At 54.5% G+C, this 24,690-nt stretch overlaps 1 protein-coding gene across 10 annotated transcripts in view; it reads right to left on the reverse strand.

The window, feature by feature from the left end:
- The window catches only part of MEF2D (myocyte enhancer factor 2D), a 101,190-nt gene that overhangs the window by 21,140 nt on the left and 55,360 nt on the right, over positions 1–24,690 (reverse strand). For all 10 annotated transcript variants that reach the window (XM_027742447.2, XM_039385958.1, XM_027742441.2 and 7 more), the window contains 4 exons: positions 18,674–18,970; positions 12,337–12,540; positions 5,621–5,758; positions 1,808–2,018 (listed from right to left, as the gene is read on the reverse strand). In XM_027742447.2, coding sequence (XP_027598248.2) covers positions 1,808–2,018; positions 5,621–5,758; positions 12,337–12,540; positions 18,674–18,727 — 607 coding nt within the window. In that variant the 5' untranslated portion in view covers positions 18,728–18,970. The remainder of the gene's footprint in view (positions 1–1,807; positions 2,019–5,620; positions 5,759–12,336; positions 12,541–18,673; positions 18,971–24,690) is intronic.

Here is a 24,690-nt window from a genome sequence, read left to right on the forward strand (position 1 = left end):
AGAAGTGGTCCCAAATATTGTACAGCTTGAGAAAGGGCAAGGTGACCCACAAAATGTGGCAGACATGGCACCACAGCATCCTCCCTTCAAGGAACGGGGCTGTAAAGCCAGAGGTCCTGGTGCCTCTAAAGTCCTGGAGGAAGGAACCCACCGGGATTTTAGGGCTGTGCCCTGCTGTGGGACTCCACTTGCACCCCAGCCTCTGGTGCCCAGGCTGCTCAAGTGGGCTCACTCCCTTGGGTGAGTGATGCCAACCCTGCTCCCAGCCCTATACAACCCCTTGTCTGCCCTTCTCCCATCCCCGAGCCGATGGCATTGGGCAGTGCAAAGGCACCCACCCAGCACTCGCTGCGCATTTGCTTTGGAAACAACACTCCCGGCTCCGGTGCAGTGCTAAAAAAAAATTTAAGGGAAAAAAGGGAGTTTTTCTAACATGCAAGGCCCTGGCTCCCACACGCAGGATTTCTTCTGTGTCCCAGGCAGCGAGCGAATGAGACACAGATGGCCGGACTTGGAACACCTCTGCACTCGCAACCACAAAATGATCCCCCTCAAACGAGCAGCGAGCGAGCTGGAAACGGCGAGCCCCCAGCGGGGTCTGTTTTACCAGGGAGCCTCCTCTGTTCTCAGCCGAGGGGCCTGTGAGAGGGCGGAGATCCCTGCAGCCGGAGTGCTGGCTGCCCATGCCTGAGGAGGGTTCTGCTGCCCTGTCTGCAGTGAGATGCTGCTCTGTGGGACCAGACTTAGAACGGAATGAGCCCTGTCCTGCAAGTCTGGGGCTTCATCCTGATACTGATACCTGAGCACTTCAAGGCACCTCAAAGACCCCCTAAGGGGAGAGCAGTGAGCAAACAAGCCATCTCTGAACCACGGCTCCTACTGCATCCCAGCCAGGCAATTCGCTGTGCTCTCCCCGACCCACCACATAATGTGCTTCTGGAGGCACCTCCCAGCCCTTCTCCCCAAATCCACCCCCTTTGCAGAGCCCTCCCGAGCTCTCACAGCGCCGGGGGGCCAGAGCCAAGCACCCACCGCCCAGACGTCCAGGCAGTCACAGGCACCAGCTCTGCCATTTTGCAGCCCATGCAACTTTCACAGACCATCTGTGACACCCAAAATAGCAGGCAGGGGCTTTCTGCACACTATTATTATTTATGATCGCACTGTGGGAGAGCTGGGCTGTGGTCACACGTCGTCCTCGTCCCCCCCCCGGCACTGCAGGGGACACGGGTGACAACTCCTCTCCCCCACCCCGCCCTCCACCACCCATCGCCGGTCCCTGCTGGAAATGATGGCTCCTCCAACCTGTCAGCAGAGACACATGAATAATCACTGGGACCAACTGCAACCAGCCCGGCCCGACTCAGAACAGCCCTTTTTAGGCAGCAGTCCCATGTCACTGGAGTGCCACCGGCAAGCGGGATGCCAGCAGCCACCCCCAAGCCTGGGAATGGCACTGGGTGACTCATCTTGTGCTGTCCAACCTTGAAACAGATCCCTGCGGGGATCCAGCTCTCAAAGAGATCTGGGTAAGGCGGGGGGGTTGCCCTTCGTTTGGGGCCAAGGTACAAACTGGGGGCATCAACCTCTGGCAGGAGGACAGGAGCACACGGCCAGGGGCAACAACACTTCCAGGCTGCTCCTGCCACCCACGGATGCTGGGACACGGACCCCTGGGTAGGGGATGGAGGCAGCAGGGGCATCCCCTGCCACTCGGGATGCCCTGTGCTTGGTGCTGCACGCCCAGCCAGGCTCTGGGCAGGGAGGATGGGGAGGGGAGGGTGTGAAGGGTCACGGCGTGGCTCACCTGCGCTGGCTGGCCGCTGCGGCAGCCCCGGGGACACCGTGTTCCTCTGCAGTGCCGGCTGCTGCGGTGACAGGAGCCGGGGGTCTGTCAGCGACGAGGTCACCAGGGACTGGGTCACCAGCGAGCTGCCTGGGTTGCTGAACTGCAGCGTGTTTTGGTTGGTCACCGGCACCGTCACGGGCATGGCAAAGTTGGGAGCGGGCACTGCGGACTGAACAGAGAGTGGGGGGTAAAGGGCAGCCAGAGCCGAGTTCCTGCAGCACAGCAGCAGCAACACCCACTGCTGACCAAGGAGGGACAGCCAGGGTCCCCAAACCTCCATCTCACTGCTGGCCTGCACTGCTGTGCTTGAACCCACACTGGCCCTTCAGGAGGATGCACCAGAGCCCAGACTTCACCAGGGAACACGGGAAGAGCAATGGGCTGTCCCCTCGGACACACCAGAGCTCTGCAACCTGCTGTTTTGGCCTCATTTTCAGACTATTTATTTACCCTCAGTGTGTTCAGGGCAGCCACAGAGGAGAAGCTGAGAACATCCCAGAGCATGAAGATGGGCAGCACCCCAGTGGTCTGCCCCACCAGCACAAACAGTGGCCGAGCTCGGCACTACCCTTCACCCCAAGAGCCAGCAGGGGTTTTATGAGGCCATTCCTCATCCAGCAGGGTGGAAAGAGCCCTCCAAGGAGCCAACAGTGGATGTCAGTTTGGGCTGGCACTGGTGCTGGTGGCCGAGCACCTGGGAAAGACTCATTTTGCTCCACACAGCCCCCAGGTGACACTGTCATCTACCCTGGCTCCTCTGGGAGCTGCTGGGAAGGAGGAGCTGACCCCAGGGAAGCAGGAGCATCGCTAAAGCCCTATCCTTGGCTGCAGGTCGAGGACCAGCTTCACCTACCAGTGTCCCCGTGGGAGCCAGACCCGCTGCGATTATCCGGGCTGTCTGTCTTATGTCACTGATTTGCTCTTCGTTAACAGGAGCGGGCACCTGCTTAGAAGCTTTAGCAGGGGCTTTGCTAAAGTCCCACTTTAATTTGCTCAGGGATGGAGAGGCAGAGTAGCCCAGCGCTGGATGGGACCACGGCAGGACCAGACCCAGGACCCCAGAGGCTGCTCTGGTGAGGGCAGAGGGAGTTGAGAATCTCCCCACTACAGCTGGACGGAGGCTGCTGCCCTGTGGCCCCTTCCCCTCCAGAAATCTGCCCTTGGACGGGTGCTGCACCTTGGTGGCAGAGGGGAGGATGGGAGGAAGGAGTGGGACGGCGCTCACCCACGCCTCGCTGCCAAGAACCCTCCCCACCTGCCTCCAAGGACACCCTGTCCTTCAGAGACATCCCGTGGTCGCAGCCAAGCTGCGAGGACGGCGGCTCTGAGCCTGCGCTGCAGCACTGCTCCCGTTCACAGGGGCAGGGCTCGGCAATGCCCAGGCTGCTGGGGAGAGCCAGAACGTGGAGCCCTCCCTCTGCTCAGCCCCAGGACCTCATCCTGCACAGCAGCAGAACCAGAGGAGGAGGAGGAAGGTTTCTTGGGCGTCGCACGAACACCAGAGCAGTTGTGTAATAAATCACTGCCAACACGTCTGTGTGCGTGCACATTCCCAGCGAGGGAGAGGAAGATCTAAACCCCCTCTGCAACGCAGCGTGAGTGATAGAGCCAGGAGGTGAATACACCGGCCCGAGAGCCGAGGTTTGCCTTAATTCAGCTCTATCCCACTGCACCTGCAGACCAGCATCAGGCTGATGCTGCCCCAGCGTGCAGCAACACATACCCAGGCCACCAGATTCCCCCTGTCCCAGGGAGGGCACAGCTTGGGACAGTGGTTTGCATATTGGTCCAAAATTTGGGGAGAAGATGCATACGTCAGCCAAACTCCAGGGTTTCCGCTCTCGTTAGAAGCAAGGACAAACACCAGAGGCAGAAGCCCCGTCAAGGCCTCTCGTTAGCAGACACAGCTGTCATTAAGCTGCCCCGGCCACCCTGTCGGGTTAGTTCTGGTCACACACCAAACCAACCCAGCAGTTAAAATGGAAAAGCGTCATCTTCAACCGCACACGCTCCACCTGCACCGCTCGGCCCCTCGCTGCCAGGGAGGTTTAGTGGGGGAGCCGGATGCTTCGCCCTGACCAGGAGCCGCCCAGTGCCTGAATGCCACCAGCCGTAAGGACTTTTGGGATTGTCCCTCTGGATTGGCATGTCTGGATGACGAGGGTCTGCTGGGAGCCCTCCCTCTGCAGCAGATATGTACTGAGGCTGAGCAGCCCCTGCTTCCCAAGGGGAAAGCTCAGGTGGCTTTTGGGCCTGTTCTGTGCTAGTGGCAGGGCTTGTGCCAGGTGCTAGGGAGGTGCACGTCCAGCTGGGGTTGTACACCCGCACCACGCAAGCCCTGGTAAGGTGGACACCTGCCCCCCACTAGTGAAACCAGGGAGGATGAGGTAGACCAAGCCTCACCAGAGCTAATCCTGCCCTGAACCCACCCGTGGGCCTGGGCTCACTGTCACAGCAGATTTGCGAGCAACCATCACCTCCTGCACCCCACTCTTCTCCACTCCTCAGCCCTCCCAGGTCTCAGAGCAGTCTCCTCACCCCGTCCACCCCAAGATGTAAGGGATGGAGATGCAGATTTTGGGGTCCTTGCGAGGCTCCTGGAGTAACACAGCACTGAGTCAGCAAAATAAGAACTGGGGATTTCACAAGACCTAGCTCTCGAGAAAAGCCAGAATTTTAACTTGTGGGGGGTTTGCAAAGCACAGGACAGATTATTTTGCTGGAGGGGGGTGTGTCATTTTTGCTGTGCTGCATCCACCCCTGGAAAAGGAGCCTCCCTCCTGCTCCCACAGCATTAATTATGGCTGCAACAACTCGGGGCTAATCCCCCTGAAAAGCCGTTGCCTGCATCGACAGTCTCTGCTCCCTTGAACTAACAACTAATTTGAAACACGTCCCCCTCCTCCTCCTGTCTCCTGACACAAATCCCTTTCAGCACTGTCCTGATGCCACCCCGCTGCTGGTGACAGCTCTGGGATCACAGGCTAAAACCTCCCTGGATTTCTGCCACGGCCACCAGCTGCCCCGAGGGCTCGGTGGATTTGGGGGGAATTAATGTGAAACAGCCCAAAACGGGCTGAGCCCTGCAGGGATGTGAGGGGTCGGCACCCACCACCAGCTCGCATGAACATTGGAATCTTAACCCAAACAAAAATTCTTTTTGTGGGGAAAAGAAGGTGAAAAAGGAGGCCCTAATTCAGTATTTGCAGCAGAGGAGGGAAGAGAGACAATATCCTCCTACACTGTCCAGACAGAGCTAGGAAAGCTCAGGACACTGGAGCTAATGGGAACCGTTTTCTCAAGGGTGGGAAACAGGAGGGACCCTCAAGGCCCCTCGTGCATCTCACCTGTCAGAGCCGGCTGCATTCGGGGCTGTGGGGGCTGCGGGCATCGGCTCCCAAGGCATGGCACGGCTCCGAAGCAAAGCCATGCAAAATCCCCCCCCCGTCACCTGGAGGCACCGGGGAGGGGAGCGGGGGGCTGCAGGCCACCAGCTACTCACTGCGAGCCGGTAACTCTGCATCATTTTATCAAACTCCTCATCAATCTTTTTATATTTCTCTTCCGTCTGCGGGGTCAGCGCAAACACTTCATCCCCTTCCGGGCTCTCGCACTCCCTGTGCTTCTTGTTCAGCGCCTGTTACGTTTGGGGGGACACGGGGGGTGTCGGGGAGGGAGCAGGGGACGAGGTTGGGAGGAAGTCGAACAGAAGAGAAACAAAACAGAAAAGAACATATAATGAGGGTTTTCCAGCCATGGGCAGGTACTTACACCGTATCGCTTGAACAGGATATCCAGATCCTCGCTGCCTTTGCGGTATTTATCCTCCATCAAAGGGCTCTGGTCTATGGAGTCGTCACCGTCGGGCTCTGGGCTGTCACAGCCGTTAAAACCTTTCTTTCTTAATGTCTGAAAACACAACCGTGACAGTCTGAGATCCAGGAGTGGGGATGGGGAGCACGGGCAGGTCCCCCCCAGAACACCCACCAGCCCGGACGGATCACAACTTGCCCTCACACAAATCAACACCATGGCCCCAAGATGCTGTTTACCTCAACAGGGTCAAAAAGTCAGGATAGAGATCCTAGGTTTTGATGACAGGGCATCTCTAATTTAGGAATTACAGCACAGGGAGGAATGGAGAGAAACTTCTTGCTTTCAAAGGCTCTGTTTACGCTGGAGCTGAACTTGGCCCCACACCAGCTCAGGCACATTTGTCACCTACAAGTACCACATCATAGAGGGGAAATAAACCTTAATGCTCTCTGCTTTACTGCAAAAACCAGGGAAAACCTGCTCACAAACAGAAAAATAACCCCCAAAATTATAAGCAAAGAGTAGCTCATCCTTGACAAAACCAAATGGGTGGCATTTACCAAACACAAAGGTGCCACAGGAAGAGCATCACAGGACAGGGCATGTGGCACAGTGACAGCTGCGAGCTCTGCTGGGGGTGGCACAGGGGGGTGACGGTGACAACACTGGGCAGCAAACCCCACGCCAAGACTGGACTCATGAGCAGGAAAGGTCCCCAGCATTGCTGCACCAAGGTAACAAGGTGACATCTCCTCGTTAGGAGGAGCCCAGTGACTGCCCGTCTGGGCCATGCACAGGGGACAGTGACACCCCAAAGTCCCTCGCTCGTGCTCAGCAGCCAGTTGAGATCCACATTCAATCACTCTATTTTCAACATAACAAAAGCAATCAGGCGTTATGATGGAACCAGCACTTGCCAACTCAGTTTTTTTTAGAAGTCAAAGCTACAGAATTTCCTGGAAGTCTCGGTCCCTTTTCATGCCAAAACCAGCAGTGGGGGGAAAAAAAAGTCTTGACAATTCTCTGTCTTCCTAAACAGCAATAAACATCTCCATTCTGAGGCCAAAGTGTGTTCAGGAGTGGCTCTTCCACTACCTATGAGCTCTGGGAAACACAGGGCTTGTAGGGGAAGTTTTGCTGGAGAGAATAAAAACCGGGATGTCTCCAGAAAGGCTGGGAATGCCGCGGGTAGGATATGCTCGGCACTGGTCCGCACAGCACTGGTGCCACACAGCTCCACTTCTCCTGCAGGCCTGGCTTAGTGGATGCTTGTGCCAGGTGGCCACGGCCAAGCAATGGGCACCACACCCACCCCCAGCCTGTTCTCCAGCCAGCTGAAGCTTTTCACAATATTTTCCATTAAAATTACTCCTTCCGTGGCGCCATTTTCACTCTCGCCGCTGGATTCAGTCACAGAAGGGAAACGTCCTCGTCCAGGTCCAGCTCCAGCAGTGAAGGACCAGGCTCGCTCCCGGCCACAGCGGCATCTGACACTCTGCTTGGCATTACCAGTAATTCCTGCTACCTAATAACTATTAACTAATTACCTAATAATAATGATTCTGAATAATTCTTATACACAACAATAATATTCCTAATAATTCCTGGTACCACAAGTTCCTGTGCTGTCCTTCTATAGAGAAAGGCAGTGGGCATTGGAGTCACTGCCATGAATGGGAGATTCCCAGGGCTCGTTCTGCAGGTTCCCGAGGATTTTTCCCTACTATTTTTCTATTTTTTTATGTGTCCTTGTTTGTTCTCAGAATGGCCCAAAAGAGGAAGAGGCACTGCTGGTGGGGAAGGAACAGCTTAGCCTTCTTTTTTTTTTTTGAAACTGCTTTTTGTGGATTTTTTTTTCCAAAACCTTTTGTTTCACCAATGCATCTGAAAGACGGAAAGTTGAGCTTTTCTCTAAAAAAAAAAAAGTTTTTTCCTTTTTTTCTTTCAGAGGAAAAATGGAAAAAGTTGTTCCATGATCAGCAGAAGGGTTGAGGCTGGGTTTCCTTTGGGTGCTGGGGAGACTCTCCGGTGTCTCAGGGGCTGTGCCCATCTCGCCACGATTCCTTTTGCAGGGACAGGAACTGGACCTCACACCTCTGCCCTCCCATCCCTGGCTGGGAATTGGGAAAGCAATCCCTCACATCCCTGGAAGCTCCTCTCCTCCAGCAAAAGCTGCTGGCAGGTTCAGAAGCTGTGGGAATGGATGAGCCATCGCCATCCCCTGGGACCTTCGAAGGAGGGAACCTCACAACAGAATTTTTAAGAGGTTTCAGCCAAGCAAAAACATCCTTCTCCTTCCTAAAACCTGTAGCAATGACACAGAGGCCTGGATGTTTTAGACAGCTCCCAGTGCCCCTGCCTCTGCCCCCCCATTCACCACCCAAACCAAGAGCAGGGATGAGTGAGGGGCTGCTGCCACCAGCTGCAGTATTTTGCCATTTCTAAATCCTCATGAAATCATCCCAGGGATTGCTTCCTCAACAAGGCTGTCAAGGAAAGCAGTGGAATGGGGTGGACGTGGCTCTGCTCACCTGAACCCTGAAACAGCTCACAGCATTGCCCTTTGCCTTTCCCAAGGTCTTTCTCTGTGAGTCTAACATATTTAGTGCCCAACACAGCTTTACCTTGGTCTCCTCGCTCTTCCCAGCCACCAACTTCTTAAAATCAGTCCTAACTTCATTGTCTGTGAGACCCACAGCTCCCTGCCTGGGTGGGTTTGGAGCATCCCGAGCTGTGAGGGGCTGCTGCAGCGCTGTCATCCCCGCCCCAAGCCTGTTGTAACCCTGCCTGTAACCCTGGCCACAGCGAGGGGCTGCTGGAGCTGCGGGGAAGGGGAAGGGGACGAGCTCCAGAGCTGGCACAGCCGAGGACGGGGCTGATCTGCAGCGCGGTGGGACGGGAAGCACCGGCGGCGGTGAGTGACCAGGGCCCGAGTCGCAGCAGGACACGAGCCAAGGCAGCCCAGCTCGCAGCAATCTGCTGCTCAACAAGAGCTTTGGGACAACAAAATGCCATTTTCAGCCATACAGGCATTGGCTGCTGGTTCTTTCATTTTTTTTGACAAAAAAAATGTGTGTCCCACATTTTTAGCTTTTTAAGATGATGTAAAAGGAAAACAATCCTACTGGAGCGGGAATCAAACCCAAAGATTCCTGTTTTCAGGATCTCTGGAAGGTCTTTTAGAAAAGAGCTTTCCTTCTCATTCCTCCTCATTCTCTTTGCCAGGGTAAAAACAGAAGATACAAAGAGGTTTTCAGGAAACCTTTCTGTCACTGGGCTGCAGCCAGTGGAACACGACTATTTTTCATATAAAAGAGACTTAAAAGCAATTCTTTCCGAGCAGAAAATTTTCAGAGGAGAAAACCAGGGTGAGAACTTCCCACAGCAAAAACTGACCTCGCTCATCGTCTGCCCCTCTTGCTGCCACCCCCAGGACCCCCATTCTATCAGGATCCACTGCAGGTCCTTCTTTTCCAGGAAGTATTCCCACTCCCATGATCCCAGCTCACACAGGAGCACACTTCCAACCTGAAGAGCATGAGAGAGCAGCAGGAAATGCAGAACATGTGAGAGGAAACGATGCTTGACCAGGATGTGGTTGACTTCCCTTAGAGGAGGGAGACTCAACCACCCTGGGCTTTGGGGAAGTCTGGACGAGGATAAGGATGAGAATGAGGATGAGGATGAAGATGCGACACTGGCAGCTGCCTCTGCACTTCGCCGCCTCCCCAGCATCCTGCAAAATGCCTCATTTTACACATCCTGGGGAATGACAACTCCAGGAAGGAGAATTAGGGGAAAATCAGCCCCCCTGCAGAACATTCAGCCAAGGAAAGGACAGAAATGGCTGTGTGGCTTTAACTGGCTGTGGAGCACCCCAGTGCCCAGTGAGCTCTGCTCTGCCCAAGTCCCTTATCAGAAACTGGCACGTCAGCTGGGCTGCGAGGAAACGAGAGGCGACAGCGAGGAGCAAAGCCGGCGTGATCCCAGGCCGGGCGCGCACGTGGCACCCAGCGTGCCTGTCTGGGGGCTCAGCTGTCCCCCGCCTGATTAAGGAAACCCCCCTCTCTGCATTAGAGAGATTTTCTCAGACTTAAAAGCTTCCAACAGCCAGGACTTTGCCGGGCACGGAGAAGCCGCAGGGGTTGCGTGGCTGAATCCCGCTCACGACAGCCACTGCCGAGCCCTGGCATGGCTGAGACACAGGGATGCCCCCGTGGGGGATGGTCCCCAAAAGGCAGTCAGGGGGTGTGGAACCCCTCTTGAACTAGGGCTGTGTACGCTCATCCCAGAGCAGCTCTGCCTCCTGCTAAATATCCAGGGGGATAAACTGCTCCAGGGCATTCCTGTGCAGCATGGGCTGGGGTGCCTCCAGTGCTCCCCACACAGATGCCTCTCCCCACAGCCAAAAACCAGGAGATCCTCCCGTTTACTGTTGTTTTAAAACATAATTTGGACAGAGAAACTTGTCCTGCCCTGAGCTGTGGTAACAGTGCCCAACCTCCAGAGCCACCACCCACTCCCCCTCCACCAGGAAAACAAAATCAGGAGGCTTCTGCCTTGATTCCCCCAGGTCCCAGCTGCTCCTCATCCTTCCTGAGATGATGCCAGAGTCCCTCAGAGCTGCATCCCTCGGCAGGAAGGGGCTGTGGGCATCACAGGGAAGGTGGGTCCTTGAAATCCACTTAAAATCATATTTGGTGACAAATTCCCAGCCTCAACCTTCAGGGTCTCTAAATGCTTAACACGGGAAACTTCTGAAATGTGAAGATACTTTCTGGGAGTCATGTTCAACTGGGAGACACCAAGAAACATGAGATAAATTGGGTTTGTGTGCAGTGGGGACACAGCTGGGCTGGTGGGACCTGACCTGGGCGAGGGGAAACGGAAATCAGCACCAGGAGCAGGAATGGTCTCCTGGGGGCATGGATGTGGGAGAGAAACTGGTAAAAATCTTAGAGCAGCCCTAACCCTGTTCCAAGACAAGATGAAGATGAGGAAGGAAGCTTGAGCAGCCTCCAGAACTGCCTTCACCCCAGTGGGTTTCGCTCCGTGACAGCTCTGCCAGCAAGATGTGCCGAGCCCAGCGTGTTTGGGCTCTTTTTCTTGCCATCCACCAATATCCTTCCGCTCCCGATGTTCCTCTCCTTGGCTTTGGATGCAGATCCAGCTTTTCATGTGGTGCAAACACAGTGTTTCTTTGGGTGCCAAGGACTGTGTGTAACTTGTCGGCTTGGGAGTGTTTGCATCTTGGACCATACGGGAACAGAGAACGCTGCCCAAAATGTTTACGGTATTTTTAGGCCAAGACAAATCTGTTCGGCGCTGCAAGCGCCGCAGTCTGAGCATCCCGGAGAGGCTGCGCTGGCGAGCGTGGCAGGGAAACATGCCTGCAAAACCCGAGCATCTTCAGAGAGAAGGGGCATCACCTGGCTCAAATGGGCCAAAAAGGACATTTCTGAACCATTTCTAAGGCCCCTACGCAACTGTGCGGTGGCAGAAGAGTCTCCAAACCCCAGCGAGAGAAGGCAGATGCTGCCAGATGCTTGGCCATGGCTCAACTAGATGGACAACGAGGTGAAAACCTCAAGTCCAAACCTCTCAAAAAGACACATTTCATAGAGAATAAAAACAAAAAGAAAGCAAGATTTAGGGGGCTGGTTGGGTTTTTTCCCTTCTCCTTCATGAAATCAAAGCCTGAGCATGTTGGCCAAGACACACCAAAGGGATTCAAAGGCAGAAGTGGTTCAGCCTGATTCCTCCAGCAGCACAGGGCTCCTCTCTGTCACCAGCGGCTCTGCAGGCATTAATTGATGCCATAATGCTGCTAATTACCCAGCCAAGCCCTTCGTTTGCCCAGATTTAATGGCACTTGATGACCCCACAGCTCTATCTCCGTGGATGTGACCAGTGGCTGAGGCACCGCTGGCACCTTTGTGTGAGCCAAACGCCGTGTGCTTGGGCCCGGTGATGCTCTGCCAGCACCAGGGATGAGGACAAAGCAGTGGAGAGGGCCAGCACAGGGGCACTGACAGCACATGGCAGCTGAGCATCTCCTGCAATGCCAGCAGACTGGAGAGAGCAGCCTTGGCATGAGCACCGTCTGGACATGGCAGCGGCAGTGCCAGGGTGGGTCAGACTGGACTTGGTTGGGTCATCCCTGGAGACCCACAAAATACAGATGGACAAGCCTTGAGCAACCCCACCAACCCGTGAGCTTGGCCGTGCTTTGAGCAGGGGCTGGACTAGAGGCGCCCAAGGTCCCTCTCATCTGAACTCCTCGTGCCCTCCCACAACCTCACTGTGCCTGTCAGAACACTGGGCTGTGGCAATGCCACCAGCTGCACCAGGCACCTCAGTGCAGCAACCCCATGAGATGCCTCCAAACACGTGGTTTGTCTGGACCACAGCAAAGTCCCACAAAGCAAACCTGCACCTCAGTTTCAAGGCAGCAGGTCAACACATAACTTGAGACACCTTCAACTCTACCACCCAAATGGAGTATTTTTGTAGGCTGAACCAAAATGATGCAAAATCCATCTGGCACTGAGTGTGGAAGGTCTGCTCGCTCCATCCCCACCCTGCACCAACCTCCTGCGTTCGGCGGGGTGCCAGACCCAGCCCTGGCTCCACCACAACAGCAGAGCCGGGGAGCGGACGGGTGGCCTCACCTCGATGATGTCTGCGTTGGTCCGGCTCTCATGGGGCTCGTTGTACTCGGTGTACTTGAGCAGCACCTTGTCCATGTCGGTGCTGGCATACTGGAACAGCTTGTTGGAGTGGTTGAAGATGATGAGGGCGATCTCGCAGTCGCACAGGACACTCAGCTCATAGGCTTTCTTCATCAAGCCAAACTTGCGCTTGGTGAAGGTCACCTGAAAGCAAGGACAGCCGTGGTCAGAAACTCTGTCCATGCTGCCACAGACCTGACACTTCCCAGAGACAAATGGAATGATCACTGGACAAAGAGCAAAAGGAAAGGGAGGGCAGTTTCCTCAGACGGACCCAACCCCAAGCTCTCCTCTCTTTTTTCCCTCTTCCAACCGGTTCATATCGATGCCTATTTTGGGATCCTCCAAAAGCAGACACTTCACAAGCACAAAGATGATTATCAGCGTTGGAAATCACATATTGCCAAATCAAGAGAAAATAAATTTCAGCAAAATCCCCAGCAGAGCTGCCATCTGTCTGGGGGCTGCGGGTTCTCGGCGGTTTTTAAGTCGAATGTTCAAGCGATGGAGATCTCGTCCTCGCTTGCCGCAGCAGCACTGTGAGCACCCAACCTTAGGGGCTGCAGAGCTGGGGGCTCAGCACCCTGAAGCTGCCTTGGGGTGCCCACCCCACCCTTGACTCACTGTCCTGCTCACCAGCCCCCACTTCTCCTGGGAGGCTGTGCTTCCCCAAGGGCACCCCGACCCCCCCACGCTCCCTCTTGCTGTCCCCATAACCTTGTTGGGGGGTTTTCTGCATTGCCTGCCTACTGGGGTCCCCTGTCCCCCAACCTGCCCTGCCTTGAGCTGTCACCAGAGCTGTTGGGTAATGAGGCAGCTTCTGCAGGACTGATCCTGGTGAGCTGGCTGGGGCCCGGGGCCAAACTGGGTGCTGGCTCCAACACCCGCTCCAGCTGCCGGGCAGACATTGGGCTGCAATTCCCAGCCCACACTCAGCTCTTGCTGCCACGCTCCTAACAGGACCCAGCTGGAGGGGAGGGAGCTGGTTTGGGGCTCCCAAGTCCCTGCTGCAGTGCAGACAGCTGTTGAGGGTCCCTCAACCCTCCAGAACACGTGGCACACTGCTGGGGAAGGCATGATGCTTGGCCAATGCCCTCTCAGCAAATAAAAAGCAGAAAAAGACAATAAAAGGCAGGAGGTCACAGCTTTGCTCTAAGCATCGCTCTGGGGGTGAAGCAGCCGCCGGGTGAAGGGCTGGAGTCGAGCTGAGATGCCCTTGGGTGCCGAGAGCTGCTCCCTCGCTGCACGGGAGGGCTCGACCCCACTTTGGGCCTCCACCACAGCATCGATTTTGCAGCTGAACAGCTTTAATGTGCAGAGCTGAGGGAGGAGAGTGAAGGAGGCTGCTGCCTTTGCTCAGCCCGAGTCAGTGGCGTCACAGCCACAGTCCAAAGAGCTCAACATGGAGTCTCCCAGCCCACACCAGTGTTGAGGAGCAGTGCCACCACGATGCTGCCACAGCACCCAGCACACACCCCCCGGGATCCTGCACCCCTCGAGACAGAGCCGTGTCCCCGCGTGTGGTGGGAGGGCAGAGCAGAGGCAGGTCTGGGCACACTCGGCACAGGGAGCTGCTGCCCCTCCCCACCATCTCCCCGAGATGATTAAGCAGTAACGAGATTCGGCTCTAATCACCTCATCCCCTGGAAAGTGCAGGGCTGGCACCCCACGCCGCTGCGCCCTCCACGTGCGCCCGCTCTCGCTGCAGCCGGGCTGTGAGCACTGTGCTCACATTGCCAGCGCTGCCCCAGCCCTGGCACGCTCTGACGCAAATTAAATTACTTGAGGGCCAGCTCTGGTGTCATCAGCAATTTCCCCTCCTCGGTGGCATCCTGGGCCTCTTGGCCACCCAAAATCGCTGCTGCCAGGTGCTGGACCCGGCTGCTCCCAAGACCAAGAGCTGGCAGTGCCACGCAGCAGCCAGTGGCCGCATGGTCAGCTGATATTCTGCTCCTCCATGGCAGGACAGGCACTAAAACCAAGCCAGGGCTCCCCAGCACTGTGGCAGCAGCGTTTCTGGTCCCACATCCCTACCAGAGACCAGGTGCTCTGCCGCAGCTCTGGCAGCACCACAGCCTGGCACGACCTGCCTCGCTGTCCCGCTGGGACAGCCCCACAGCTCTGACTCACCCTCTAAGCAGCCCGAGGAGCCCCTGAGAGGAAAACACACCATGTCTCTGCCAAGACAGAGGGAACAGCCGAGGGTGGTTGCTTCTGCTGCTGCCAGTGCTGGGGATACCTCACCAAAACACACCTTGCCAAGCACCATGAGACCTCTCATCCACCAAGATCGGAGGCAACAGGGTGAGGCCGAGGCGTGTGAGCAAGGGGGCAGCTCTTGGCAATGAAGACCAGGAACAAGTTTGGTTTGGGTTTTGCCCTTGAGTGTGGGGTCACCTTCCCCAAACCAACCAGCAACCTGGGCAGAGCTGAGCAGAACCCAAAGCACCAAATTATCCCTCTACAGATGAGGAGATATTCCCTCTGCAGACAGGAACAGGGCAGAGGAGCATCCCTCTGTCTTGGCACCCTTGCTTCTTCCAGAGAAAAGCAAAGATTTACCATTTAGCCACCACATAACACAAAGGCATCACCTAATGCTGCCTTGGGCATCCACCCGTGACCCAGGACAGAAACCCCAAACCTTCCCCTGACGCTGTGCACGAACCCGATCTAGAAGAATTAACCTCGTAAGTCTAAGAAGGTAATCAAATCTCATGCTTCAGGGCATAAGCCGATCACCAAAGGGGTCAGGAAGGAATTACTGCCCCACACTAGCAGGGGATTTTTGCCTTTCCCCTGATGCAAACCATATTGGCGGTTGCCAGAGTCAGCGGCCTGGCCCTGAAGGACTGATGGCCTGATCTGTCGTGGCAAATCCTCTCCAGTAATTCCTCTAATGACATTAGTGACTCTTACTTGCTCTCGTCCCCTGGTTTTGGCTGCTGCTGTAATTCACAGAATCGCACAGTGCTTTGGGTTGGAAGGGATCTAAAAGCTCATCTTGTCCCATTCTCCCGCCACGGGCAGGGACACCTTCAGTGAGACCAGGTTGCTTCAAGCCCTGTCCAATCTGGCCTTGAACACTTCCAGGGATGGGGCAGCCACAGCTTCTCTGGGCAACCTGTGCCAGGGCCTCAATACCCTCACACAGAAGAATTTCCTCCTAATATCCAACCTAAATTCTCCCCCTTTTCAGTTTAAAACCATCCCCTCCTTGTCCTTTCTCTCTAGGTCCTTGTCCAAAGTCCCTCTCCAGCTCTACTGAAGCCACTGTAGGCACTGGAAGGCACTCCAAGGTCTCCACAAAGCCTTCTCTTCTCCAGGCTGAACAATCCCAGCTGCTCCAGCTTGTCTCCAGAGCAGAGGTGCTCCAGCCTTCAGAGCATCTCCGTGGCTTCCTCCAGACCCACTCCAGCAACTCCACGTGCTGTTGGAGCCTCCATGTGGGTTTGTGGTCTGTGCCCCCATGAAAGGCAGAACGTGGGACATGAGCAGGGTCAGACTCACTGATGCCGCAGGCTCAGTGTGAGATGCAAGGGAAGAACTTCATCTCACAGTGAAGGCTCTGGAGAGCCCCTGTTCAGCCTTAACTCTCCCTGAGGTTCACGATGCCTCAGCAGCCCTCAAACCACGGTTAGGGATGAAATCCTCGGCAGCACAAGCGGAACCGCAGGTGTCGAGAGCGGCTCTGCCTCCAGCTCCTCGCACAACCATTCTCCAGCACATCCCTGCGCTACTCCCATTCCTCATCTCTCCCTCTCCCGGCAGGCGCAGGTGCCATGGGAGCCATCCGGGCACACCGAGGATGGTGCACAGAGCTGCCAGCCCTACATTTCCAGCAGCAGCACCGCGGCACAAAGCTCCATCCATAATTCATCAGTGCCAGGCTGCTCCGCTCCTGGGGCACGGCACCGGAGAGCCGAGCGTGCCCCCCGCACCGAGCCAGAGCGTGGGGGCTGCCGTGGAGGCAGGGGTGGGCTGAGGATGCTCCCAGACAGTGGGTTTAAGCCAGCTTAGCCAACAGCCCACAGCACGCACGGACACCTCTCACCGCTGATCCGCAATAACAGCCGGAGAGGGAGGACACGGGAGCGAGAAGGAAGAGGCAGCTCCAGGGAGACCTCAATGTGGCCTTTCAGCTTATAAAAAAGATGGAGAGGGACTTTTCACATGGGCAGATATTGATGGGACAAGGGGGGATGGTTCTAAAATGATGAATGGGAGATTTAGGTGGGATGTTAAGGAAGAAGTCCTTCCCTGTGAGGGTGGAGAGGCTCTTGTACAGGTTGCCCAGAGAAGTTGTGGCTGCCCCATCCCTGGAAGTGTTCAAGGCCAGGTTGGATTTGGCTTGGAGCAACCTGGGCTAGTGGAAGGTGTCCCTGGCCATGGCAGGGGTGTGGGACAAAATGGTCTTTAAGGTCTCTTCCAACCCAAACCATCCCATGATTCCACAAGATGAAGCAAGAGGGGACACTTCTGACTCTGGGGAGCAAATCGTGGCACTGCTCATGTACAGTGTGGAACAGGAGGGTTCTCACCCCCTTTACAGCTCCCACTGTGGTGGATAGAGCAGATCAGCAACCCACTGCCTGGAGCAGCCCTTCACAAAATGTCCCATCTTCCTGGTGTGTCCTTGTTTCCCAAAGAAAGGGAGCAGCGAAAGTAACTGATTGCAAAGCTGCACTGATGACCAATTAAACAGCTGCAGCTTTGCTGACACTCAACTTCAACAGGGCTGGGTTTTTGGGAAGCAAAGCGAGACGTGCCGTGCTGGGGTGGGGAGCAATGCTCCCATACTGGGTTTTGGAAGAACCAGCCCAGCCAGGGCTGCAGCTGCTGCCAGGGGAAAACCAATGTCCCCCAGCCCAGGGAGCTGGGCTTTGGGGAGAACATGTGACATGGGAGACACGCTAAAGCCACAGCACCCAGCTGGGCAGAGCAATTCCTGCTGCCAAATCCCACCTGGTGCAGCAAGACCCCCAAAAACAGCCCCACCACCTTGACTGTTGTCTCTGGCAGAGAAGTGCCTCCTTCCTTTCCCGAAGCCTTATCCAGCAGGGCCAGGCTGTGCCACCCCCCTCCAGCATTACCAAATATTTTCCATTTGTCTGAACTTCCAACAGGGCTCCAGTCGCTGTGGATCCCTCGCTTCCCCCTCAGTGCTGCCCCATAAAATACAGCCTGGCTCCTTTAATAACCCCTAAGGCCCCGTTTCCTCTTCATTATGGACACAAACAGTGCCAGGAGCAACTGGGACATCAGCAAAACCCATTTGATGTTCATCCCAGCCCCCTCCCCTCAAATGAAGCTGTAATGAGGAAAACCTGCCATTTCCTATTGTTCTGCTGCAGAGCAATAAACTGGTTATCCAATTCTGTTCTTTGCCACTCTTTAAGCATTAGGAATACATCCACACTTTTTTTTGCTGTTTTTTTTTTCTGTTTTTATGTAATAAAAGCATCAGGAAAGAAGTGTGGCAGGCCATTCTGGGGTGTGGAGGTTGCTGGACTAAGGGCAGTGGCTTGGATCTGCTTAGCCAAACTCCAGGAGCACAGGAAGCAAAGGGACCTGCCTGGAAGTCTTGTGGTTATGGGGAGTACACCGATGGAGTCATCCCAGAGCAAACCTGGGCCAGCACAGAGCTGCTGCTCCGCTGCTCCGGCTCAAGGAACACGGCAATTTGGGAAAAACCTGATGGGTTTTTTTCCCTCTGAGATACACAAATGCATTCCTACACACATGCACATGCATGTGTGTCTCGGGCTTGGCTTCAACACAGCCCAAGGAAAAAAACCCTGGAGCCATGTAAGTTTTCAATTGAGAAGAAAAAAAAAAAAAGGAATAATTTGGGTTGTTTGCGTTCAGCAAAATGGATACTTGTTGTGGCTGTTTTTTATTGGAAAAACCACATGGAAAATGTCAACTGAAATATATTTTCTGCAAGACAAAAAAAAAAAAAAAAAAAAAGGGAACTAACTAAGTGGAGAAGATACTTTCTTCTGGAAAAGCACTTAGATGGAAACGGCGCGAGGAGCTCCAAGGCGAGGAGCAACGCCTGGGTGGGGGCCGTGGTGCAACGGGGCTGTTTGCCTGGTTCTGGGATCTGCCTGGATCCAGCCCCGGCACCGAGTCTCACCCATCTGCTCATTTTATGGGCTGGGAATAAAACAGCACCAGTGGCCCAAAATGAGATGGAAATGGGTCGTTTTGAAACAGAACCCCTAAAATCCCCGACGGGACAGGAGGAGAAGGGGCAATGAGGGGCAGCACCAACCTGCCGATTGCGCTCGTCCGTGATCCGCTGGATCTGGATCTTTTTTCTCCCCATCTTCTCTGGAAATCCTCACTGCACCCGGGACGACTTCGGCTCAGGGGAGGGGAGAAGTAACCCGCTTCAAAACGCTTTCATTAAAGAGCGTCGAGGGGCTTTTTTCACGGGTGGAAAACAAACCCAAAAAAAGCCAAAACAAAAAAAAAAAAGAGAGTTTTGGGTGTCTCCGTGCTCAGTTCATGGTACCCTCGTGTGCGGCCGGATCCAGCGGGGCTGAGCTGTCAGCAGCTGCTCAGAAACCTGCACAAGGAGAGAGACAGGAGTGAGCCAGTCTGTTCCCAAATCACATCCAGGACCCAGCACCCTCCCGGCATCCTCCCTCCGCCGGTGCGGATCCCACTCCCCAGGCCATGGGGGTCTCTGGTCCTTCCTCCCATTCAGCTCTGGGGCCAGAAAGGCTGCAAAGGGATTTATCCAACCTGGTCTTGAAGAACCCCAAGGATGGAGCCCAAGAGCACCCGCGCCACAGGACACGTGTGGGCCGGGCATGGCGATGCTCAGGGAGGAGGAGGAGACGGCAGCAACGCGCCCATGAATCATTATTCCTCTGTGACACTCCAGACTTTTTTTTTCTCTTAATAAAGTCATAAGTAGTCGAGTGGCTGGTGATTAGCTCGGGCAATTTAAATCCGTCTCCAATTTCTGCACTAATCTTCAATTTGGAATTTTAAAATATCTTTATTTGATTACTTAAAAAAACCTTATAACCAGGCACAGAAACCTAATTCTTATGAGAAAGGAAGACTCTGAAGGTAGCTGAGGCAGCCTGGCCTTCCACTGAGCTCAGCCACAGCCAGACACTGGATGTTTCCATTGATCTGGGGGGTGTGTGGATTGACTCGGGGGTATCTTGTGCCCTAAGCTCTCCCAAAGGGGTGAGTCCACAGATCCCAGAGCATCCACATGGTTCCAGCCTCACTCTGGGATCCCACAGCAGATCACAGGGCAGGGACTCAGCCCCCCTGGGCACCTGCATCCCCTGATACCAGAGGCTCTATCCAGATGTACCAGGGCACCTCCTGACACAGCCTCCCAACCCCATTTCACCCCCATTTCTCAGCATGTGCTGCAGTGCAGCGAGGGGGACAAAGAGGGAACTTCAGCCAGTTCCTTTTCCACAGGTATGTTTTTCTCCCAGCTCTCTCTGCGAGCGGCTGGATAACAGCAGTGATAACGTTGCATTTAAGGCGAGGTGCCCTGTGCCAAGACCCGGACAGAGGGAAAAGCCAGTCCCAAAATAGCTTCCTATCTGCCTTGACTTGGCAGTCCCCAGCTCTTGGTCTTGTTACAAAAAGCATGAAAAAAAAAGCTTTTTCTTCCATCCCTTCATCCCAAATGCACTGCAGCAGCTGCAGCCAACCCTGACCAAGTTCCTCCTGCTCCTCTCCCACCCTAGAGCCCCCTCAGGCCCCACTGAAGGCCCCCAGGGACCTTGGCCCCGTCCTCTGCCCTCTCATCAGACCATGTTTCAACAACAAACAAGCCCTGATGGTCTCACTTCCACACTTGTTTTTGGGGTTCATTGAGTCATGTGAGTCACTTAATCTTTTTTTTCGGTAAAATTATTCATCGTGCACCATCTTTTATGGTTTAGTGCAGGTTTAAGCAGCCCAGAGGAGAATGGGGAGACTTTTTCCCCCCACCCCCAAAATCCACCATTTGCCCTTCAGGGAGGATGCGCAAGAGGAAGCACAGGAAGGAGACCGGAGAGACAAAGGGCAGCAAAACCTGCTTTTTTTTTCCCTTGTAAATCCCACCAGGAAGACTCTTTGCAAGGACAGACCATATAGGGATGGCATTTGCTGCTTGGACCATTATTTCTCAAAATTGGTGAGTGTTTCCCTCCCAGCAGCAAATGGGAGGGACCGTCTGGCTGTGAGGAGCATTGTCACCACGGGGGATGCTGAACCAGTGCCAGGGATGTCCTTCAGCTCCCCGTCCCTCTGTGGGCAGCCTCAAAAAGATAGGTCCCAGAGTATTGCCAGTCCCAGAGCATCGTTGACCCCAGAGCATCACCAGTTCCAGAGCACTGCTGGACCCAGAGCATCACCAGTCCCAGGGCATCACCAGTTCCAGAGCATCACCGGTTCCAGAGCATCACCGGTTCCAGAGCATTCCCAGTCTCAGAGCATCACCAGTGCCCCAGCATCACCAGTCCACAGCATCACTGGTCCCAGAGCATTGCCAGTTCCAGAGCACCACTGCCCTGGCTGGCACCAGCAAGCAGGGAATGCAGGTGCTGGGCTGCCACAAGATTATCCCTCAAAGGTTGGTGATATGAGAAGAGCCAAAAGGAAAATGAGGACTTTTGTTACATCCACCTGGAGTGTCTGCTCAGTGTTTCCCTCACTGTGAGGCCGCACGGGACAGAGTCCACAGCACAAGGCTTGAGGCCAAGGTGAGCATTTTGCATGCACAGAGAGCTTTGGCAGAGGAGAAAATTTCTGCCGGGTTTGCTTTGCCACTTTTCCCTTCAGAGATGCCATTTCTTTAAACTGGCTGAAAAATATTCACCTTCAGCATCTTCAAAACCGCCAGCAGCAGCACGAAGTAGCAACAGCTCCACATCCGGACCCAGGGCAAGATGCTAATTCTTTCCGAGTGCTGCAGCTCTTGGACAGAGAAACCCTCTGAAAGACGGCGGATTTACTGTCCAAACCAGAGAGGAACTCTCCAGAAGCAACAATAAACACTGGAGAACAACGGGCAGTAAATTTAAACTGAGTGAAAGGAAACATATTTTAACACAATTTCGTTGTGGGACTTGTTCACAGGATGCTATTGCAGCCAAAAGCTCCAGAGCGCTCAAAAAGAGATGGGATATTTGTAGGGCTGAGAAGATCCCAATGCTGCTCATGCCTGCCCTGACCTCTGCACGAGCCGACACTTCTTGCATGGGAGCAGCGGGATTCAAACCACATTCCCCTCCCTGGGCCACAAATAAACCCCAAGTGTTTCAATTCAAATCCCCTTTTTCAACCACCAAACCAGATTCCTCCTGCTGCTCTGAATCCCAAATCCTGCATCCTCAGCACCTCGGCTGGATGGGGACTGCTGTCCCAGCCTCAGGGTTTGCTCATGCCACTGGGTAAAGTTCTCCACAAGAAAAAGGCAACTTAACAGTTTCTTGCTCATCATCATGGGGAGAAAAGGAGCTGCCGTGTGATGCTCTTGATCCTTCTCCCCTGCACGGGAAGGAAAACACCCCATTGCAAGGGCAACCATCAGATGGGACAAAGAGGAGGGATGGAGAAGAGCAAGGCATGTTTGCTGCCCTCCAAATGCACCCTACAGAGGGGATTTCAAACTCCTCCCTTTTCTCTTTATGCTCCTGGTGTTGGAGTTGGGGTTTGGGGGTGGGTTTATTTGTTTTTAGGTTGGGGTTTTTTCCCCACCATATTTTTAAACCCAGGTATTTTCATGTTTCCTGCCCGGGTGGCTGTTTCAGAAAGTCCAACCACAGGCTCGAGTTTCTGATCAGCACCTGGAAGTGCAAGAAACCTGGAGAGCTGCCTTTGTTCCTCCTGCCCCCCATGCCAGCACTGCCACTGCCAGCTCAGCCCTAACCCAGGAGCACCCCTTTTGCCCCTGGAGCTCCCTCTCCTTCACCACCAAACTGCTCTGTGTCCCTGATTGCCCAACCCGAGGCATTGGGATCACCCATGACTCTTCTCCCCTCCACGATCAGGTGGAATTTAAGCACCTGAACGTGTATATAGAGAAGCACCCAGAGAACAGGACTGTTAAAAGGAGTTGAGCTCCTAAATAACTTTCAGCCTTTGGGGTCTCAGGTGATTTTATTCAACACAATAACCCCAGTCATTAAAACATGTTCTTTCTCAGACAGCAGCTTCCTTCTCCTGAGCCTGGTTTTCCAAGGAAAATGCTACAGCCTGACGAGGAAGGTCCAAGGGCATCGAAAGGGACCTACAAACCTGCTGGAAAGCAAACCACTGGCACTGCACCGGCAAAAAGCCACCCTGTCCCTCTTCCGCCCCAGGGAATCTCGGCAAGGATCAGGGAATTCAGCATCGCCCCGGGGAGGCAGCGAGAAGCGCTGGGAGAGAGGCAGCCGCCAGCGCCCGCACACCACCCCCCGCCCTACACCACCACCCCCCACCCCCCGCACTCGCACAAGTGTGACTATCACAGCAATTAGCACACATGCCAATTAACTCCGAGCAGGTGCTGGTTAACTCTGTGCTGAGTAATTCATCCCCGGCTCCCAGTAAATTGCTCCAAATTGGAGAGACGGGCGAGGGAGCAGAGTTAGCATTTTGCAAATGGGGGAAGAAAGAAAAAGCAAAGAGGAATGTCAGCTGGGAGATGTTTTTACAAAACAAGGCATTTGGGGGGCTGGACCCCCAGCTCCAAGAGCTGGGGGACACAGGGGAGCTGATAACTCTTCCAAGTCTCTATTTCTGTATTTTTTTACCTATATTTTTCTGATCTATTCTACCTGTTTCTAAGTGGCTTCACCTTGGCTTTGCACAAGCAGTGGGGTGCTCTGCACCGCTCTGTAATTTGTCACTTTTCCATTCCTCCTGAACAGCCCCACGTTTCTGAGCAGGGACACTCAAAGTCTCACATCCACTTTCTATGGCCATTTGCTATTTTTAATATACTTTTATTGCATCTCTTTTTAGTTGCTCCTTACTAAAGTTAGCACAACACACTGCTCCTCTCGAGGGCAAAGGAATTCAGCTGCCCTTCCTTAATGCCCGCCTTGCAAAGCCGTGTGCTCTCAGCACAATGTCAGCTGAGATAAACCAAACCTTGGCCGTGCAGCTGCAGGGGGAAGATCAAAAAGATGAATCCAAAAGCTTTAGGAAGATAAATAAAGGGAAATAAACGCATCCTTTCCAAAAATGTATTTGCCTTTGGAGCTCTTTGTTTTTCCCGGCGTGTGGCACCACGCTCCCCAGTCCACTCGTGCCTGTGCAGAAACACACAGCAGAGCCAGCGACACGGGTGACAGTAAAACTGGGATGGGTTCAACATGGCACTGGTTCAAGGGACGTTTCCCCCATCTCCATTCCCAAACCAGGGCTGGCGCCATGGGGACGTCCTTGGCTGTGAGGAAACCTGCAAAAGCAGCTTCAAAGGACAGTCGGAGCTTGGGTAAAGAAAGGATGGAAAAGGGAAAGAAATAAAACACTGTCCTGTGAAGATGCAGCTCATCTGATGGACGGGGTGAATGGGAGGATGTCTGATCATGGCACAGAAAGCCCCAATTTGGAGGGAGAAATGCAGGTGACAGGCAGAGCACAGCCCAACTTAGCACCTGCTCTGCCCAGGCACCCAATGCTTTCACTGTAGGATTAATCCACCTTTTACCCAGGATTTGCAGGAATTCTCCCAAAGATGGGTTTGTCCTTACTTGGCTCCATCAAGTCAAAGGGCTGGCTGAGAGTTACAGGTCTGAATGCAGCGAGATGGGGTCTTCCCCACCGGGTACCCCCCTCCAAGGCACAGGGCACCCAACAGGACTGAATTCACTGACCCCAGCCCAGCGGGACCAACACATTCGGGGGAGGGGGGGGCTCAGGGTTTATTCACATACAGAAGTTACTGCAATAACATGTCCCTGTCTTGCAGCATCTCCATGGGAGGGTCATTGCAAGAGAGCTTCAGCACACAAGCAGTGGGTACATGGGGTACGAGGTGCAGGGTGTTACAGAACTGTAGAACAGTTTGGGTTGGACAGGACCTTAAAGCTCATCTCATCCCACTCCCCTGCCATGGGCAGGGACACCTTCCACTACACCAGGGTGCTCCAAGCCCCATCCAACCTGGCCTTGAACACTTGATACAGGGGCAGCCACAGCTTCTATGGGCAACCTGGACCAGGGTCTCACCACCCTCACAGCCAAGAATTTCTTCCCAATATCCCATCTAACCCTGCCCTCTGGCAGTGGGAAGCCGTTCCCCCTTGTCCTGTCACTCTAGACCCTTGTCCA

The sequence above is a fragment of the Pipra filicauda genome, unplaced genomic scaffold, assembly GCF_003945595.2.
Source record: "Pipra filicauda isolate LSUMZ 115617 unplaced genomic scaffold, ASM394559v2 scaffold453_size531900_pilon, whole genome shotgun sequence".
NCBI lineage: Eukaryota > Metazoa > Chordata > Aves > Passeriformes > Pipridae > Pipra > Pipra filicauda.